General features: G+C 44.7%; 1 protein-coding gene across 1 annotated transcript in view; it reads right to left on the bottom strand.

Moving 5' to 3' along the window:
- Positions 1–20,416, bottom strand: part of IQCA1 (IQ motif containing with AAA domain 1) — a 150,433-nt gene that overhangs the window by 80,944 nt on the left and 49,073 nt on the right. Inside the window, exon 7 of the mRNA XM_032408149.1 lies at positions 6,180–6,264. Coding sequence (XP_032264040.1) covers positions 6,180–6,264 — 85 coding nt within the window. The remainder of the gene's footprint in view (positions 1–6,179; positions 6,265–20,416) is intronic.

The following is a 20,416-nucleotide window of genomic DNA, read 5'->3' as shown; positions in this document are numbered from 1 at the left end:
GGTAACTACTATGAAGGGATAGAATATGACTCTAAAAATGAAAAATAAAAATGTTTTTTTAAAAAAGGGATTGATAAGATGTTGGTTGAAAAAGGGAAAAAGAAAAATTCAAAAAAAACAGTTAAAAAAAAAATTAACTTTGAAAGACTATAGAATCATGGTAAAAAAGCCATGGATTCTATGTGCAGTGTTCCCCTAGCGCTGGAGTTCTGCCGTTCTCACTGATCGGTGACCTTGGTCTTGTCTGGCTGTTCTCGCTGAGCTTCTGGGGGAGGGGCCTGTTGCCGTGGTTCCCAAATGTCTCTGCCGGAGGCGGAATTGCCCCGCCCTTGCCGGTCCGGGCTAAGTAATCTGCTCGGGTTTGCTCTCCGGAGCTTTTGTTCCCTGCAAGCTTTCCGTACAGCTTTGGAGGCGGAGAGTGAAAATGGCGGCCTCCCAGTCTCCGCCCCGGAGGAGCCGAGAACTCGGGGCCCCGCTCCTCAGCGAGCCCCCAGAGAAAAGCAGTCAGTCACTCCCGTCTCCCCGGTCTCCGGCCGCACTCCGCGCTCACCCGGCCTGTGACCGCGCCTTTCTATCCGGCACCCGACCCCGGGTGGAGTCTCCAAACCCAGCAGATCCCCGCGGTGTGCTCCCGCGCCGCTCCTCCCGGGGGAAGAAGGGGAGTCTCCCCGGATCTGCCGCTTGTTGGGTCCCTGCTGGAGGAGCAGTGGCCCGACTGTGCCGCGGATCACGGTCTATGGCAACCCCGAGCTGAGAGCCCGCGCCTGGGCTCCGTCTCTGCAGCCGGCTTCCCTGCTCCGATCCCTGGGAGCTCTGCCGCACTCAGGCACCCCCGGTCTTTCTGTGACCCCGAGGGTCCTGAGACCACACTGTCCCGCGAGGGTTCCACCCCCCGCTTAGCCACCGGAGTGACGTCCCTCAGCGGAGCAGACTTCTAAAAGTTCCGATTTTGTGCTCTGCTGCTCTATCACTTGCCAGAAGCGGCCGACGGAGGCCCCTCCCCCGCCGTCTATCCTCCCGAATATCGCCTCGGAGTCACTTCTCCGCACGTCCTACCTCCCAGAAAGTGGTCGCTTTTCTGTTCAGAGAGTTGTTGCTATTTTTTTCTTCGATCTCCTGTTGAGTTTGTAGGTGTTCAGAATGGTTTGATCCCTATCCAGCTGAATTCCTGGGACCAGACGAAATCCAGGTCTCCTACTCCTCCGGCATCTTGCTCCGCCCCCCCTCCGTCTGTGTTTAACTTTTAAGAAAGGGACAAGCGTTTCCCAAAACGGCTGTGCCATTTTGCATTCCTACCAGCACCATAGGAGGGTTCCTTTTCCTCTACACCCTCTACATTTGTTACTGTCTGTCTTCTTGATTATGGCCATCCTAGTGGGAATGAAATGGTCTCACTGTAGTTTTATGTTTTATCTCCCTAAAGACTAAGGATGCCAAGCATCTTTTCATGTGCTAATAAGCTATTCATTTATGATCCTTTGTGAATTGTCTATTCAAGTCTTTTTTTTTTTAAAGATTTTATTTATTTATTTGAAAGAGAAGGAGAGAGAGAGTACACAAGCAGAGGCAGAGAGAGAGGGAGAAGCAGACTCCCCACCAAGCAGGGACCCTGATGTGGGACTCGATCCCAAGACCCTGGGATCATGACCTGAGCCGAAGGCAGACGCTTAATGACTGAGCCACCCAGGCGCCCCATCTATTCAAGTCTTTTGCCCATTTTTTGATTGAATTGTTTTCTTATTGAGACACAAGAATTCTTTGTTTATCCTGGATACAAACCCCTTATCAGGTATTCGTTTTCAAATATCTTCCCCCAGTATGTTTTTGTCTTTGTATTTTCTTGATGGCATCTTTTGAAGTGCAAAAGTTTTGAATTTTGATGAGGTTCAATTTATCAATTTTGTCTGTCAGTGTAGTTTTAATTTGCATTTCTGTTATATGTATGGGGTTGATCATCTTTTTATATGTTGAACATCTTTTATTATGTTTCAAACCCATTTACATTTTCTTTTCCAAGAAACGTCTGTTCATATCCTTTGGCTTTTTAAAATATTGGGTTATTGATCTTTATTTTTATAGAGCTGTAGGAGCTCTTTATATATGAGAAAAATGATCTGTGTGGGGTGCTCATTACAAGTAATTATCCTACTGAGTCATCTGTCATTTGACTTCACTTGGGGTCTGTTTTGCCATGCAGGTTAGAAATTTTTTGTGTGTATCATTTAAAATTTCATTTTTTTTCTTCTACGACCCCTGGGTTGTGCAACGGAGGTAGAAACGTCTTTCCCACTCTGAGGTTATAACATTTCTTCCTTGGCCTCTTCTAGATCTTTTCTGTTTTTGTTTTGTTTGGCACTTAAATCTTTGACCCATCTGGAATCATTCTGGGGTGAGGTATAAAGAAATAGAGATTTAATTTTCTTCTTTCTTTCAGATGACAACCTGGTTACTCTAATCCCATTTATTAAATTTTCCCCCTTACCTAAGAAAGGCGCCATGCCATCTTTATTATGTACTAAATTGGCATATGTATTTGGGTATATTTCTTGATTTTCTATTCTTTTCCACTGATGAGTCTTTCTAGTTATTTATCTGTGCCGATGGGTTCTTAATAGCATGGCTCAATACTGCACAGCTACTTCCTTCTCATTACATTGTGTAATTACATTCGGAATTTTACTGGTTTTTCTTGGCTATTTACTTTCACCTAAAGTTTAGAATCAGGCTGGTCACCTTTTGAGTGGCCTGCCCCACCTCCAACATAACGCCATCTGTATTTTTGTATAGATCACATCACACGTGCAAATGATGTTTCGGAGAAGTGATGTATTTACAATGTGGAGTATCCCTACCTAAGAACACGGTGTGATTTTCCCTCTTTCCATTTGTATCCCTCACACTTTTTAAAAACTTTTCTTCACACAAAATACACATTTATTATTAAGTGTGTTCCTGGATGCTTTATCTTTGTATTGTTGGTGCTGTTGTAAATGGACTGTTTTGTTGTATTTTCTATCTGGCCTCTGTTTGTACACACCAATGCTTTTGCTCTCTGTAACTCCCCATCTTCCTTCTTACACTGTTTAGTTTTCAATTTATTCTCTTTGCTTTTCTAAGTGTAGAGCATACCTGCAAAAAGTGATCATTTTGCTTCTCCGTTCCATATATCTCTACGTTCTTTCTCGTATCCAACAGAGTCCATAGATCCTAGGGGACAGCGGTGACAATGGCCATCCTTGTATTTTTCATGACATTGGTGGAATTGTTTCTAGTGAATTTCATTAAGTATAATATTAGATCTTGAACTAAGAAATACTTTGTCATGTTGAAGAAGTATCCCTATATTCTAATTTTTTTTGTTTTATTTTTAAAAATCAAGAATGGATGTTGAATTTGTGAAAGACCCCATCAGCATCCACAGAGATGCACTTATGGTTTTCCCTTTTGGATCTCTTTATAGGATGCAGTATATCCACAGACACCCTCAACCGCAGCCATTCTTGCATTCTGGAATAAATGCCGCTTGATTGTGGTGTTTTGCTTGTTTAATGTGCTGCCAGTTTTGGCATGCTAATATTTCAGTTTGAATTTTTGCATTAATACTTGTAAGGAAGACTAATCTGTGATTCTCTTTGTATTTGGTCTTCTCTGGGAGTGTTGGTATCAACGTGATTATGCTCACTTTGTAGAAAGTGTTTGTATTGCTTGTTTTTTAACAAATATAAAGTTGACTCTTTAAGTACACATTATAATGGTTATGCTTGGTCTGTCTCTTCATCCTCCTCCTCCCCTTAGTGACAATTATCACGATGTCCTGCGAGATTTCCACTTGTACTGCTGCAGGTACGCTACACGAGTCACCTCATGTAATCGTTACATCGGCGCAGGGAGGGAGGCGCGTAGGGAAGGAGCCCCTTGAGGCTGCAGACCTGGCAGGTGGGGGGCCAGTGTTTCATCACCTCTACCCTGTTGAGACTCTTCCATCACCTGTCTTTACAAGTCATGCTGCTTTGTGGCCTTCTTTGTCTTATTTTAATGTATTAGCCAGACATCTTCATCTTCTTTTGTTTTTAGCCAACATTAACCCTACTCTTGAATGTTCCTTGTGTACACAATGTAGTCATTGCACCAACATGCTTAATCCTGTAATTATTACCTTTCTAAACTAACATGAAACACATTTGATCCCTGGCCATGGGCTTTCACGACACAGCTTGGTCCTGACAATTTAGCTGCAGCGACAAGACCTCACAGGGTAACAAAGGGAAATAACAACAGGTCGAAAGGACAGTCACGCAAGGCAGGGCTTGATGAACTGCCACACTGTAGGGTGGATAGTATGTGTTCACTGAGTTCTGAGGAGGACAGGAGTCTGCCAGAGGCTGGAGCGAGGGCTGAGGAGCTGTGTCAGCTTCTAACAGGGAGGTGGGGAAGAGCACGTCCCTCTGACCCTGACGGCTCACTCGGGGGAGCACGGGGGGACGGGAGGCTGACCGTGGGGTCAGGAGTGCTGAAGTGGAGAAACTCTGATTTGTAGCAGAGCTTTTACTGTTGTGTAGTGCTTCATGCTCCCTAACTGGTTCCCTCCTCATGAACCGTAGCCTGCTCTCTTTGTCAGTGCTATAAACGGGGCGGCCCCCAACAGCTGTTTCAGTCATCTATGGCAGGGGTTGGCAAATCATATGCATGGGCCAAATCTGGGCTGCTGCCCAGTTTGTAAATAAAACTTTATTGAAACACAACCATGCCCATTCATTACCTACGGTCTGTGTCCACTTTCATGCTAGAATAGAAGAGTTGGGTAGTTGTGGCAGAGGATCTGTGTTCCATAGCCTCAAATATTTATCATTTGGTCCCTTATGACAAAAGTTTGTTGTCTCTGGTCTATGGCAACTTGTCTAATTATTTGTTTCATGTAAACTCCTTAAATAGCATTTATGGGTCAAAGAGTATACGCATTAAACATCTGATGTTTACTTGGTTCATGTCCCTCAAAAAGGTCATGCCAATTTATGTATTTATGCATCCAGTTACAATATGTGGGAGTGACTTTTCTCCACATGCTCACCAACTCCAGCGATGATTATGATTTAAAATTTTTACCAATCCTATAGGTGAAAAGAGATATAGTAACATTATTTTATATTTGAGTTTCTTTGCTAGTGAGTTTTAAAGTTTTAAAAATTAAGTTAACATTTTTGCCTTCTTTTCTACTGAGGTGTTTAGATTTTTATTATTTCCTAAGAACCCTTTATGTATGAAAGGTAGCTATTATCACCTATGTTGCAAATATTTTCTCCAGTTTATCATATGATTTTACTTCCAATTATGATATTTTTTGCCATTTGAGTTTTATGTGGTCCAGTATATCAGCTTGAGTATATGAGTGTGAGTTTCACTTTTAATAGCAATGCTTCTAGTGCTCTACTGTTGAGCATGATGCTAATTTTCTCTTGGTTTCTATGATTAATACTCTGAGGTTAAGAACAGTTTTCCTATTTCTAGTTTATTGAGACATCTCTAAAAACAGCCTTAGAAGTCAATTTCATCAGATGCCACTGGAGCATCTACAGAGATGTTTCTCTGGAAGAACATCAGTGTGGCAAAGAGCTGACTCTCGACAGGTGAGCAGGAATGAAGCAGGGGACAAGGGGTAGAAGGTCAGCCTGGGATAAGAGGAGAGCATGACGTGCAGAAAGACACTGAAGGTACAGTGACATGGGGCATGAGGAGGGCAGGCGGGTGGACTGCTGGGGCTCATGGAAGGAAGATGGGGGACGAGGGGACAGCAGATGACACTGAGAGGCAAGCAGGGACCAGAACATAAAGGACCCTTGAAATCAAGCTGCTCAGAATTTACCAAGAAAGTAAGCCCCATGTGTTGTCACGTCTCTTTCAAAGGTAAGACAGGAAGAAGAACGAATTCATTTTGAAATAAATTTAAAAGTACATAATCATGGAACACTACATCAAAAACTAATGATGTAATGTATGGTGATTAACATAACAATAAAAATTTTTTTAAAAAGTACATAATTGATGAAACATCAAAATATTTCCACGTAAATATTTGCAGGAGAATAACCCAAAACTAATGACACTATGAACCCATTCAGGTTACAGTTTAAAGAAATGGGATTACAATAGATTTGCGTTTTATTTCTCAAGCATCTCCGTACCTGTTGTGGGGTCTTGTTGGAAAAGATAATGGCAGACCCTCCTTCTTCCACGTTAGGGTATTCAGGAAATGTGCCGGTTAAGTTCCTGAGGAAGAAAGAGAGGGAAATCAAGTAGGAATGATCTCCGTTGTCTCTGTTATACTTCCCACTGGCTGGCTCTGCCCATTGTAACTGAAATGGGGGAGGGCTCTTAGGGTGGAAGCTTCCTGCCCCTCGCGGCCGGACACAGTGCCTCGAAGGAGTAGCAGGACCCGGCCATGTTCCTAGAGGTTTGCTTCCTCCAGGTAATTGTTACTCCAAGATGGACACACCTCTCTTTAGAACAGATTGTACTCTTCTCCCTCTTTTTTTTTTTTTTAATTATTGAGGTACTCTGTGCTTGAGTTAGGAATGAAGACAGAAGCACAAATCACTTCTTCCTGTTTAAAACTTAGGATAAACACAGGATTTTGAAACTAAACAGAAGGATGGAGTTGTTCGGATGACAAATTTAGTAATAGTGCATGAAATACGTGGGCAAGTTTTGGTTTCCGTAAGGCTAAGGCTCCATTTTGAATGGGTTCCAAATAGTAATTTTTTTGTGTCACCATATAATTTCTACATTTTAAAAAGCAGACTTTGCAACTTAATATTGAGGAATTTCAGGAGGCATGTGTAGTTACTATTTCTAAGTTCCACGAATCCACCAGCATGGAGAATCTAAGGATTAGAGGAGACAACCGTGCTTAAGATGAGTCCACAGCAGTGGTTCTCAAACTTTTGACTTTGGAGCCCTTTATACTCTTCATAATTTTTTAATATCTCAAGGAGCTTTTGTTTTTATGAGTTATAGCTGTTGATATTTACTGTAATAAATATTAAAACTGGGAAATTTCTAAAATACACATTTTAAATTCACTTAAAAATAACAATGATAAACTCATTATATGTTCACATAAATAACATTTTTACTATATTTTCCAAAACAAAACAAAACAAAATAGTGAGATGAGCGTTCCTGTTCTGCATCTTTGAAATCTTTTTAATGTCTGGTTTGATGGAAGGTAGCCGCGTGCTCATACGTGCTTCTGTATTCATTCTGCCGCAGTGTGCTGTTTCGGTTGAGGTTTGGGAAGAAATTCTGTCCTCACATTTGACACATTCCATCATATCAAAATCACATTCATCAATAACTACACTAGTCTCAAAACCGAAACTCTAAGTAATGGGGAAGCTCTCAGGCTCACAGAGGTGATTACGAGACTGCCAAAATTTTAATTTTTGCTAGGTCAGAGCTTTTCTTTCAGGCTCATTTGGTTCACTTTTGAGAAAATGTCTCTCAAAAGCCAAAGTTTGTCAGTCATTTTCTCGAAACGTTCCATGGAAAGTGGCTGGTTCAGCTGCAGGCAGACGACCTCACAGGTTTGCTTCCTCACGGCCACCTTATTTCCACGAGCAGCCCAAGGCTGCACTCCCAATTTTGTCACATAGAATATTAAAAAGCTGTGTAGTCAAGGGTCAAGTCTTAATACAATTATTTTTTACTGTGTCCTCAAGGATATTGTTAAATGAAACTTTTTTTTTAGGCAGATGCGTGATGGTGAGGACCACAACGATTCTGAGCTGGGGCCACCGCCTGGTTCATGCTGAGGAGCCAGCACGGCCTGCCTGCTGTGCTCCATTGTTTCCGTGGGATTACTCTGAAAACACTTAAAAATAGTCACATCATTGTCTGGACAAAATATCTCAGGTCTCTTGAACCTTTCCTGTGGGCTCATTCAGTAGGAACATGACTCAGCTCCTCAGCTTTGCTTTGAAAGGAACTGAATACAATGGGGCATGTGTGGACAAATGCAGGGACAAAGACGACGGAGATCACAAACTAAGTACGCCATTCTGTCAATGGAGCTGCCATCATTGTAGCTACTTTGGGGGCCTCACGCACTCATTTATCCATCCACCTGTCTGCCCATCCATCCAACCATCTGTCCGTCCATCCAACCATCCATCCTTCCATCCATCCATCCATCCATCCATCCATCCAACCATCCATCCATCTACCAATCCATCCATCCATCCATCCATCCATCCATCCATCCATATAGTCAATCAACAAACACCTGATTAGTACCAACTAGATTCTGGGTGCAGTGATGGGAGAGAGTGATCTGAAGATTAAAATGTCAGCTCTTATCTCAATGCCCTCACCTTCCACAATCACATGGTTGGTACATAATAGTTGACCTCAGACACTGCTTGTCCACAAGACTCAAATCTCAGTGCTTATTAAACTGCCTGACCACAGTCTGTCTTGTTCTGTGCATCACTTGGCCTGCAAATACATTTGGACTAAAAGCTCGAGCACTCTCTCTTCTGTGCACCCACTCACCCATTTCCCCCAGCGGCCACCTTTACAGGCAGCTCTGCTGTCTAATTTTATTTCCACACTTCAAAGCTTGAGTGTTTGTGAGGACACAGAACAAACCTAGAAACTTATATAAACTAAAACCCAAAAGGATTTACATGTGCCATTTCTAAAGTAGATTTCTTAATTATATCACACATGCATTGTCATAGTAAGATTTAAAAATATTACATTGTTCATAGTACTTTTTTTAGCAAAATAGTATTAACTATATTTTTAACAGATAAAAGAACATATTTTTTAGTGACATTAGTTTGAATAATTCATGATAATCTGAAATTGGATGTCTTGACCTTAAAAAATGTAAAAACTGTTGTAAGGTACACATTTAAAAGATGTATTTTAAAACTCATATCTAGAAATGACAGTGTAGCCGGATAGTTTTGTCTCACCTCCCACACACCTGCACACACATGCACACACGTGTATACATGCACACATGCACACGCACGCACACACACACACACTTCCCTGTGCTCACACCACCCCATGTTCTCCCTCCCTCATCAAGGAGTCCTCCGTCCCCACGGCATTTGCTTCCCTGCTTTGGGATATTCCAAGTGCGCCCTGGGTTTGCATTGATTGGGCTTCTCTCCTTAGCCTTGTCCCTGTGACTTAGTCACCTACAGCATGCTGAGAGAACACAGGTTTTGAATTTTATTTTATGTTTCCTTGGCTGCTGGTGGTCACCCTCACATTTTCAGTTGTGCGTGGTGGCAGAGATGGGGATGTGGCCTTCCCTCTCCCGAGTCAGGGTGCTCAGAGCTGGACATGATCTCTCCTGCTGCTCATCGTCAGGAAGCTGCGAGGTGAGGAGTGTTTCGGCGCTCTGGACTCAGCGCCCCATGAGCTGTAAACCCTGCAGCGGACAGACGGCTTCAACTTGGGGATGAGTGAAGAGAATATTAGTTTGGTTCCCACCGTGTTTCTGGCAGAAACCGCTGGGGGCTGACAGCATCGGCTGCAGGTGACAGCCCATCTGGGGACCGCTGGGGGAGTAACTGAGGCTCTCCAATGACATGTTGTCAGGAAAGATTACAAGTGGAAACAACGTATCTGGTTTCTGTTGGACTCCACTGCCCCCTCGGATGTGTCATTCCTGTCTTTGCCTTCTCCGTAGTCCCCGCATCACCAGGGGCGGAGGTGGTCCTTTCCCTTGGGCACAGACATGGTGTATGCTCACCACCCACAGAGTCTGGACACCACTGGTGCCCATCCAGGCCCCTGTCCGGAAAACCCACCGCTGTGTTTAGGGCTGACACATGGTGGGAACATCGACATTATTCAAACAACCGGAATTGCAAAATGATGGGCTCTTGGCCTGGAAAGTTCTCCTACCCACCCCTCCCCAGGACTCTGTCACCGGTTGTCTGAATGTGTCCTGGGGGAGAAGAGTGGGGAGCTGTCATCAGGCAGAGACGGCTGGCCCCCTCTCTTCACTGGGGGATGGGACCACTGCTCTCCAGGATGGGCCAGCCTGGTCCTGACCCCCAGGACCTCAGAATGTGCCCTTATTTGGAAATAGGGCCATTGCAGATAGCATTAGTTGAGAGGAGGTCATACTGGGTGGAGTAGGGTGGGCTCAAATCCAGTATGACTAGTGTCTTTATAAAAAGGGGAAATTCAGACCCCAGGACAGACATGCACAGAGCAAAGACCGTGTGAGGACATAGGGAGAAGCTGGCTGTCCACATACCAATGAGAGAGGCTTGGAACAGCTTTCCCACACAGCCTGTGCAGGGACCAACCCAGCCGACACCATGGAGGTCTTGGACTTGGAGCCCCAGACTGTGAGGGAGTGAATTCCAGCTTTTTCAGCTGCCCAGGTTGTGGTACTTGTTATGGTCACCCTAGGAAGCTAATCCATGAGCTTGGCGATGAGTTTGCTGCTTCTGACTTCTGAGGATGATTTACAACTCCATTCCATTCTCTCTGGATCTCTTAGATGGCCGAGTCCTTTTTTTCTGGAAGGTTCTCTTTCTTGGCTTCCTTCTGCCTCTCTCATCCCTCCTCTGACCTTTTAGGCCCCCCTCCTCTTCCTCACACAGAAGGAGCTCAGATTACATGGCCTATAATCGGTATTTGAGCTCTCCACTGTCCCTTCCTTCTGAAATGAAGTGCTAACTGGGTTCCCTCCATGCTCTCCTGCCCCTGCTGACCACCTGCTTAGCCTTCTGGGCCAGGGTCTCGTCTCCCCACCTGTTGGTGCTGGGGGACCCAGGGCTCCATCCTTAGGCTCTCTTCTGTGCACACCCATCAGGCTCTCATCTGGTTTCATGGCTTCAAACAGCACCGTGGGCTTCACCTCTCCCAACGCCCAGTCTCCTACTTGTCTGTCCCTTGGGCTGCAGACCTACATTCAACTGCCTGCCCAGCATCCCCCTCCAAAGTGCAATGAGTTCTTCAAGCTCAGATGGCCCAGACTCAACCCTTGTTCTCACCTTGCCCCCCCAACCTCCTCCTCCTCCTCTTGCATTTCCCCATTTCAGAATATGGGAACTCTTCTAGTCGCCCCAGGGGCAAAAATCTAGAATCCTGCTCGTGTGTTCTCCTCTTTCATATCTCTGTTCAATCCATCCACCACCCCGGCAGTCTGACCACCTCTCACTGCTTGCGCTGGTCCCAGCCACCACCATCTCTCCATGCCTTCCTACTCCTCCGTCTACCTGGATTCTCCCTCCTCAGAGACATGCTCATCCGCAGAGATAACACACGCTGAAATGTCATTGTATCAGAGGTCTTCCCTGACTATCTTGCATAAATTAAAATTTTTGGCCAAGTAAAATATGTGTCCCCCTATCTCACAGCCGAAGGCCTTGCTGAGGTAGGTATATCTGGGGTGGAGAAGAACGGGGATGTTTTTGGATAATTACTTTGGTTTCTCTTTGCAGTTTGGAAAACCCTTTAATGGATGCGGGGATCTTCTCTACTTAAATTTTAACACCACCATCTCTCCATCCTTGCTGCCCCCTCTGTTCCTGTTCCCACTACACTCCTCACAGCAGCCAGAGTGAACCTTTTAAAACAGAAGCCATATCGTGCCCTTTCTCTGCTCCAAAGTCTGCCAACTGTCTCACTCAAAGTGAAACCAGTGTCCCCATAATTAACTTATGTCCCTGCTTACGGGCCTCGTTCATATGCAATTAATAATGCACCCCCTTTCATTCTTAAGTGTCCTGGTTTGCACATTAAATGACGTGGTCTCTCCACTTGCAATGGCCTTTGTAACACTCCCCTGCCACCTCCCTGGCTGGACCTCCACCACCTTCCTCCTGCTCACTGACCCAGCTACTCCTCCGTCTACCTGGATTCTCCCTCCTCAGAGACATGCTCATCCGCAGAGATAACACACGCTGAAATGTCATCGTATCAGAGGTCTTCCCTGACTATCTTGCATAAATTAAAATTTTTGGCCAAGTAAAATATGTGTCCCCCTATCTCACAGCCGAAGGCCTTGCTGAGGTAGGTATATCTGGGGTGGAGAAGAACGGGGATGTTTTTGGATAATTACTTTGGTTTCTCTTTGCAGTTTGGAAAACCCTTTAATGGATGCGGGGATCTTCTCTACTTAAATTTTAACACAACAATCTCTGCAAAATGATTATGTTAAACATGCTGCCTCTGTGCATAAGTACTGAAATCACAGCTTTCCCTCAATTATACTTTGAATCTTGATTCCAAAGACATTTGATTATCTCTGACATTTCATCGTTTTGCTGATTTGCCAAGTTAACGCGCAGCTTGCGCTGCGAGGTCGTTCCCGGACGCCCCACCCCCACCCCAACTTCCATTTGTCCTCCAAGGGCTGCAACAGGCAAGGTCAAAGCAGGCCGGCACCCGACCACCTAATGGAGCAGGCGAGGCAGAAAATGGAACTCGGCACATGGCTGCATGAAAGATCCCCTGGACCATGCGTGGCACGGCTCCCTCATCTCACCAAGTCTACAGAACAGGACGGAAAAGGAGAAGCAAGAAAGGGGAAAACGGTCTGAGAACACAAAGCCTGAGAAGCGGATATGGAGCTTGAAATGACTGGATTCATCAGATATTTCAGTCTTAGCATTGAGTCACTGGCCCACCAGATGCCGGCACATCCCATGGGGGTCACATTTATTTTAAAGCAAGAATTCAGCTTTTTGGAACAAAATTAAATTTGTATTAAAGTAAGCCCAATTTCCAAAAGATAGGCTTTATTTGAGGTGATTCATTGAATCCTTTCCCTAAGTATATTTAGAGAGATTTGAATCTGAACACTGGATGTAGAATATATTATATATTAAACTCTAGAGACTGTTTAATATTTTTCAAAAATTAATGACATTTCCATATCACTCAGTCTGGACTGCTCCTGGAATAGTACAAAAGAAGGACGCCGAGGAGCCACCAGGTCCCTGTCCCTGCCAGAGAATGAATCTTCTAGGGGATGATATGTTCTAGTTGTTCCAGGGTTGGACAGCTGTGGTGGTCTTTCCTTCCAGCTTCTTCTGTCAGTCCTGTTCTTGACTCCACATTGCACGATCAGAGTTATTTAGGGTAAAGGCCTCCAACCTCTTAGCTCCTAAGCGAGATCTGCACCCATCACACCGGCTCTCCCCTAACTGAGCTTCTGTGTGGGTTTCACAGGTGGGAAGGGGTCCCACTGTGTGGTCCTAATCTGTTCTCACTTGGTTCTCCCCCACCCCCACCCAAATCCTTGGTCCATGATCCCGCTTCCAAACCCTGTCTTGGCCCTACAGATACGGCGTTTGTTCTGAGCTTCTCTTAGCCCAAGAGAGAAGCTCCATCCTGAGGCACATGGAACCCAAGCTGCCATTCTGCCTGGAGGCCAGTGGCCCCTCCTGCCCACTCTCCCTCTCCACAGGGGGAAGTGGGAAGTATCCCTTATTTTATTTTGTACAAAGAATGTTTGCCTGGTTATCTGGGTGGCTCAGGCAATGGTGTTGCCATTTCCTTATTGTGCCTGAAATTTGTTTCCACCAGGGCTCCACAGTCTGGAGGCAGGGGCCAGAACTGGGGCAGAGAAACTGCCTTTTAGATGCCAAGGTGCCGACCTGGCTTGTCTGAATCTGCCGTGCACTTGACCCAACCCAGTGCAGGTCACCTGAGTTCACACTTCACGGGCATCTCCTGCTAACTACACCAACCTGTTCGGGAAAATCAGAGGTGATTGTCCGGGGGAGGCAGGGTAATGGTGGTACACTGGGAAAAGCCCCCTGGTCACTTCCCAAAAGAAGAGAATTCACACCCAAGCACACCATGCGGCTCTGTCTTCCCGCACCAGGAAATGGAAAAAGCTCTTTTGTCAGCCCGGAGCCAAGTGTGTTGAGAAAATGTGATCAATGAGTTATTGTCTCAGCTCCCATTCCAGGACATTTGGGTGGTTATTTCCATACCTGAAATAACCACGGGATGTGTACTGACAGATCTTATAAATGTTCTTTTAAAAATTTCCTCATTCTAAATTTTATCAGTGAGATTACTCCAGGGCATGGGGCATGCTCCCCTCCTGGATGTATGTTTTTTCTCTGGAAGATCTCCTGAGACCTGCTGCTGACAGAAAATCCTGGGTGAAGAGCTGAGAAAGGAGACCCGAGCCTGACTTGGTTGCTTCTCCTGCGGTGGGGGGGGGGGGGGGGGGTGCCCGGCTTCTCTGGCGATCCGCTCACCTGTTGCACCAATAGGTTAGCTCTCTCCTTCCTCTGATGCCTCCATCATATTGTAAAATGGAAGCCAGATGTGAATTTGAGTTTCTTTGGCTGCTAGTAAGGTTGACACTTTGTTATGTACCCCATGCATATCTGTGTCTCCTGGTTTCTTGGGTCCACTCTTGTAGCAGAACTTCTAACATCTCATATGCTTGTTGCACGAACATTTACAACGCATTTTCACACATGCCTTTTGCAAAATAGTTTCTCATTTCATCCTTACAGAAATTCTGCGAGATGAGCATTTCTCTCCATTTTGCAAAGGTGGACATTTGGAAACTCAGGAGTTTAAGCAACTTATCCTAAGGCAAATGGTTCCTTATGTGAAGAGCCTGGATTCTGGCTTAGACTTCTACCTGGATGCCCAGGGCGCCCCCGCTCATCACAGCCACTTGCTGTGTTTGCATGAGCCCTTAGACCATGGATTCCCAATACTTTTGCTGTCATGTGTGCTCTAAACACCTTCCACAATGTTTGCCCCAACAATTCTACTGTTATGACTCCTCACAGAAATGAAAGCAGAGGTACTCTGTGATGTGCTGTTTGTACTAGCAAAAACTGTAAATAATAAAAACTGTAATAAAATCCCGCAAATAATCGCCCACTGGGGAATGGTTCTACAATTATGGTAAAGCCTCACGGTGGGACTCAGCTTCTGGACCTGACTTCATCTCTTCTTCTTTACCTGTTCACTGTGGGCACTTCGTAAGCACTCGTACGGATGAATAAATTCAGCTCTCACAAAGACATATCTGCTCTATACGAATAGCGGGGATGTTAATAGTAGAATATCAAGGAGAAAGAACAGGCTGGGAAGTGATGTGCGTTATAGAGGGAAGAGGGAGGAAGAGAGCCTCATGGGTGTGTATTTCTGTCTACAGGTGCGTGGAGACCAGTGAACAGTGACACAGTGTGGTGCAGCTGGGGTCACGCACAGCTATGTGGATGGACAGAGGAAGGCCAACAAGCTCTTCCCTGTACGTTTTAGTATTGTTCTCCTTGCTATAGCATATGGGAATTATGTTGATAATTAAATAAAACGATAAGCTAAAATAAATTACAATAAAAACAAATGTCATATTTGGTTGGTTTCCTTTTATGTCTTATTTTAGAGTTTGACTATTATACAGACTTTGTAAATTTTACAGTAGAATCAGTCCAATTTTCTTTGACAATATTTTTGTTTCTTTAAGTTAGAAAATTGTGACCTGTCTCTAGGAGGGCTAAATTCTCCATTCTGCTTTCTACTCCTTGTTGACCTTAATAATTAAACCAATCTAGTTATTGCAACTATGTTGTTTGTATTCTTATGACTTTTTTTACTTAATTTATCATACACTTTATTTCCATCTGTTTGTCAGTGCCTGGGCTCTCTACTTGGCTCCATTGATCTATGTTTTTATGCTTTCATATCAGTATAATGCATTTACCTTATTTTTCTTTATAATATACTTGAAAACACAATGCCATTTTTCCTTCCTGTTGTTCTTCTCTTCTTGTTTTAATCCTAATGGCTTTAATAATTATGTTTTCAAGTTCAATAAATAATCCTGTTGAGATTTTAATTGGAATAGCACTCTCTCTATAAATTACCTAGAGCAGATGTGTCCTCTTTCCATTTAACCAGGAACGTGGCCTATCTGGCCATTTATTCAAGTCCTTTTAACATTTGTGGACTTCTTAAATTTTCACATATTTTTCTTTCATCTTTAGTCTATCATTGATTTAAAAATACATTTTGCCACTTCCTTTAAAATATTTATTCTCATTTCTTTCTCATATCATCCTACTGAAAACAATTTCTATTATGGCACAGATTATTATTAGGGGCAAAAGCCATCCACCCATATGGTCCTTTCCTTTCATGGGAAGGCTTACAGTGTTTCTTCATTAAGTGCAGAGCTTTCTTTTGTTTTAAAAAATACTGGATATTTCATTCATTCATTACTCATTCATTCACCAATTCAGAGCTTATTTATTGAGTATCTACTATGTGCTAGACACTGTTTGAGCACTGGGAAAAAGCAGTAAACAGAAGATATAAAGGTCTTTGTTTTTATTCATCTTACACTTTATTATGCCAAGAATTAATCCTGGCCTTTCTGTTTTTAAATTTTAAAATAAGAAGTGGGTATTTGATGCTATGAAATGGTTTTTCTGTGTGAACTGAGATGATCATATTGCTTTTATTAGTATACATAACATTGAATTTTCCTACCACTTAACTGTTTATGTTTGTGGGAATAAACACTTGAGGTCTGATTTCGAGCCCCTTGGAAATCTAAAAGTACTCTCTGAAATAACAACTGAGCCAGAGACAAAAGTCAAAATACAAACAGGTTGGAGATGGACAACAACAAGAAAATCACGATGTGTAATTTTTAAAAAATCCTATAGAATAAGTTTCCAGCACCATAATCGCATGCCTCTAACTTCCCTTCTCCCAGCCCCTGCTGGGACACGTCTGGGAGTGAGAATTCCTGGGGAGGGGGTCCTGCGGAATCCTCACAGCACCTGCTCTGGGGAGGGAGGTGTTCATGGGCTGATCTGGATGTCTGGGAGCAGCAGGTCGGGGCCAATGCCACAGGACAGTGAGGCCAGGAGTGCAAAGGAAGCCGGTGCAGGGTCATGACCCGCCTGAGGGTTTTAAAGGATGTTTCTTCCTCTCTGTGGTGGATAGACTGTACGCGGTCCCTGTGTTCATGCCACTGTGTGTTTCCTTCCTCTTGAGTGTGGGTGGGACTGGTGGCTGGCTTGTAACCAACAGAATACAGCAAGCATGGCGAGCAGATGTCACTTCTCTGATTGTTCTATGTGGTTCTAATTCCCACCTTGCTCCCAGACTCTCTCCCTTGCTGGCCTTGATGGGGCCCGCTGCCAGACTGGGAGGCCCACTTAGCCAGGAGCTGGGGGTGACTCCAGCCAACAGCCGGCAAGCACCAAGGCTCTTGGTGTGGCAGCCCACAAGGAACTGCGTGCTGCCTGCCGCCGCAGAGCTTGAAAACCAACGAGACTTTGTCTGCAGCCTTTTGGGACCCTGAACAGAGGATCCAGCTAAGTCCAGACTCCTGATCCACCGCAGTGGTGAGACTCTCAATGGGTTTCCAGCCTCTAAGTTTTAAGCCGGAGTGATACGTTAGCAGCAGTAGATAGTGAATACTGTCAGCATGCTGAAACAGATCTGGGGGGGCGGGGGGGAGGGCTAGAATGAGTGCAGGGCTGTGTTAGGAGGCCACACAGTCTAGGTTGGGGCTGATGTGGCTCAGACCAGACCCAGTGGCAGCGAAGACAGAGGCCTGAGAAGTGGGTGGATTTGGGGCATATTCTGAAGCTAAAGCCAATGGCATTTCTGATGGACTAGAAGTTGGGCTGAGAGGAGAGGTGTCAGGGTTGTGGCTAAGAGACTGGCAGGGTGGGTTCTCCATCTGCTGGGATGGGAAAGGCTGTGTGTGGGCAGCTCGGAGGGAATGAGGGTTTGGACATGTGGAGCCTAGGAGGTCCCCCAGACATTTGAGTGATTCCGAGTGGACCGCCAGATCTCCACGTCTCTTGAGCCTGGATGGGATGGAAAGCCATGTGCCCGGATGAGACTGCCAGGGAGACAGAGAAGGGCCGGGAACGCAGGCCTGGGCCCTGGGCCTCTGGTTGTCGGAGGTGGGATAGAACAGCATGTTTGGGTAGCTTTTTTTTGTTTTTTTCAAGATTTTATTTATTCATTTGAGAGAGAGAGTGAGCGAGAGAGAGAGCACAAGTGGGGGAGAGTGGAAGAGGCAGAGGGAGAAGCAGGTTCCCTGCTGAGCAGGGAGCCCGATGTGGGGCTTGATCCCAGAATCCTGGGATCATGACCCAAGCCGAAGGCATATGCTTAACTGACTGAGCCACTCAGGAGCCCCTGTTTGGGTAGCTTCTAACAGCTCTTCTGGTCCAGGGCTTTTCCCCTCTCTTTTCAGATGATTGCACTGCCATCTGCATGATGTAACCAAAGTCAGCCTCAAAATAGGGCATTTGTTGGACAAAGCTGATGATTTCGTGGAACCAGGGAAGACTATTCAAGTCAGATGTCCTTTCCAGCTGGAAAGGACGATGTCCTCGGCCCCCAGCCAACAGGTCCATTCCCTACGTCAGCTGCTGCTAATCTAGCTAATCTGCTAATATTGCCTGTACCCTGAATGTCTTCAACGTGACGGCCTACGGTCATTGAAAATGCAGCGTAATTTCTGGATAACCTGACCTAGTCAATGTATTGAAAGGAATTGCAAAGAACCTTCCATAGTAGTGTATTCATTATTAACACTTATGTGCTCAGAACTCGATGCCATCGTCCTATGTACTGCTTCCAACTGTCCTACAAGGTAGGTACTCCTATTGTTGTCAGTGGAATTCAGAGAAAACCGAAGCTTGGCAGGTTTCAGTGACTTGCCCACGCAGACCCTAACCTGGAGCAGCTCCAGAACCTTCGGGACCCACGCGGACTGAGCCGATGGTGATGGGAAGCAACGGTTGGTCGAGGTTCCAGTAATAAAAATGCAAAATAAAGCTCTAGACACAATAAAGAAGCATCTGATGGCTAGATGCATCGTGAAGATAGTCGTTTCCTGGAAATGAAGAAAGCTGGGCTGTTGCGCTAGTTAGCTGTGTGGCCAAGCAAAGCGCTCTGTCATGGGGTTTGGGGGGGGTACCTATTTCGCTTTCCTCTGCCACATGGTGTAGTTGAGCTAGGTTTATGCCTTCAGTTTGTTAAAAATAAGTATGGTGTTCCTATTAGACCATTTCTAAAGTTCCTTTCAGCTCTAGAACCTATGATTTATATGTGACAGAAGTTGATGGGGAAAGGCAATGTTAGTTTCTTACAGAATCTACTCCATGATTAATGTTACTTTCTTATAAAAATATATTTGACATAGCCATCTGACTGGATACGCTTTTATTGAGGAAGCTTGAGGAGAAAAACACCCGTGCCTTATTATATCTTTCAGTTAGCGAGTATGAGGTACAGAACGCTTGGTAAAGTGAGGGCCTATTAAAAATTTATGCGTATTGTCAAAAAGTCTTGCACAAACGTGAAAATGACCAGCTCTAGAGTTTGCAGTGATTTAGAAAGCAGAACTACTAAAATGATAAATATTTCCCTTGAGGTCTGACACTGTGCTTCAATGGGTCCCACCATTTCAGACTCCCAGGACAGAGATTTATCTGTGTTTCATCAAGTATGAAAAATATATGGATGGAGGGGCTTCCGGCCGATCCCCACCCCCACTCGTCCAGCCACCTCCATTAATGTCAGCAGGCTCATAAATTTCCCCCGTGTTCTAAAGAAAGCAGCCTGTGCCACCGCACAGAAGCCTCCAGAAGTGTCACTTGCTGCCTATAAATTTACTTACACTCAATAAAGGCAATTGGCTGCACATGGACTTAATTACCATGGCCCTCCTTGGGAAACTGAGGGGCTCACCATTTCTCAAAGGAGAGGAGGAAAAAGTAGTGTGCAAAGCAAGGCGGTCTCATAGTGGCACATTGCAGAATCTGATTTATTCATTGATGTTTCTACTTATTAGTGGGATATTATAAGCGGTTATCACTCCAGATGGAAGATTCCTTCTTGATTCGGAAGTAATACTTTTGCTCATGCTTCAATCCTGTGGGAACCTCCCTGCCTTACCCTCTGCCCATTCTTATTTTATTAAAAGAAACAATATGTTAGTGATCATGTAATTTACTATTTTGATTTTGGTTACTCTTCAGTTGAGAAAATGACACACACAGCTTACTTTCACCTTTCTGTCTTAAATATTTATTTGTAAAGAAAAATGGATACCTAGGCAAGAGCAAATCACTCTAAGAAGGAATGCAGAAATTTCCCATTCAAATAGGCTGTGGTCAGTTTCTGTCCACACACTCCTACTTCAAAACCCCAGCGTTGTTCACCCGTCAACCCTTCCTCATTTAAGGAGCAAGGCATTCATTCCCTTGTCTATCTCAAGACTCCAGGGAGCCTCGGAAGGTAGTCATAAGAGCAGAAGTGTAAGTTAGCAAAACAGTCAGATGTGTATGTTTTCAACTCTTTTCTTAGGTGCCACTTTTAAAAATAATCATTTATAGACAGCCACAGAACAAATTACAGAAAAGGG

Source organism: Phoca vitulina, unplaced genomic scaffold (genome assembly GCF_004348235.1).
Source record: "Phoca vitulina isolate PV1807 unplaced genomic scaffold, GSC_HSeal_1.0 scaffold1, whole genome shotgun sequence".
In the NCBI taxonomy this organism is placed as follows: domain Eukaryota; kingdom Metazoa; phylum Chordata; class Mammalia; order Carnivora; family Phocidae; genus Phoca; species Phoca vitulina.
This window is presented reverse-complemented; position numbering and strand designations above follow the sequence as displayed.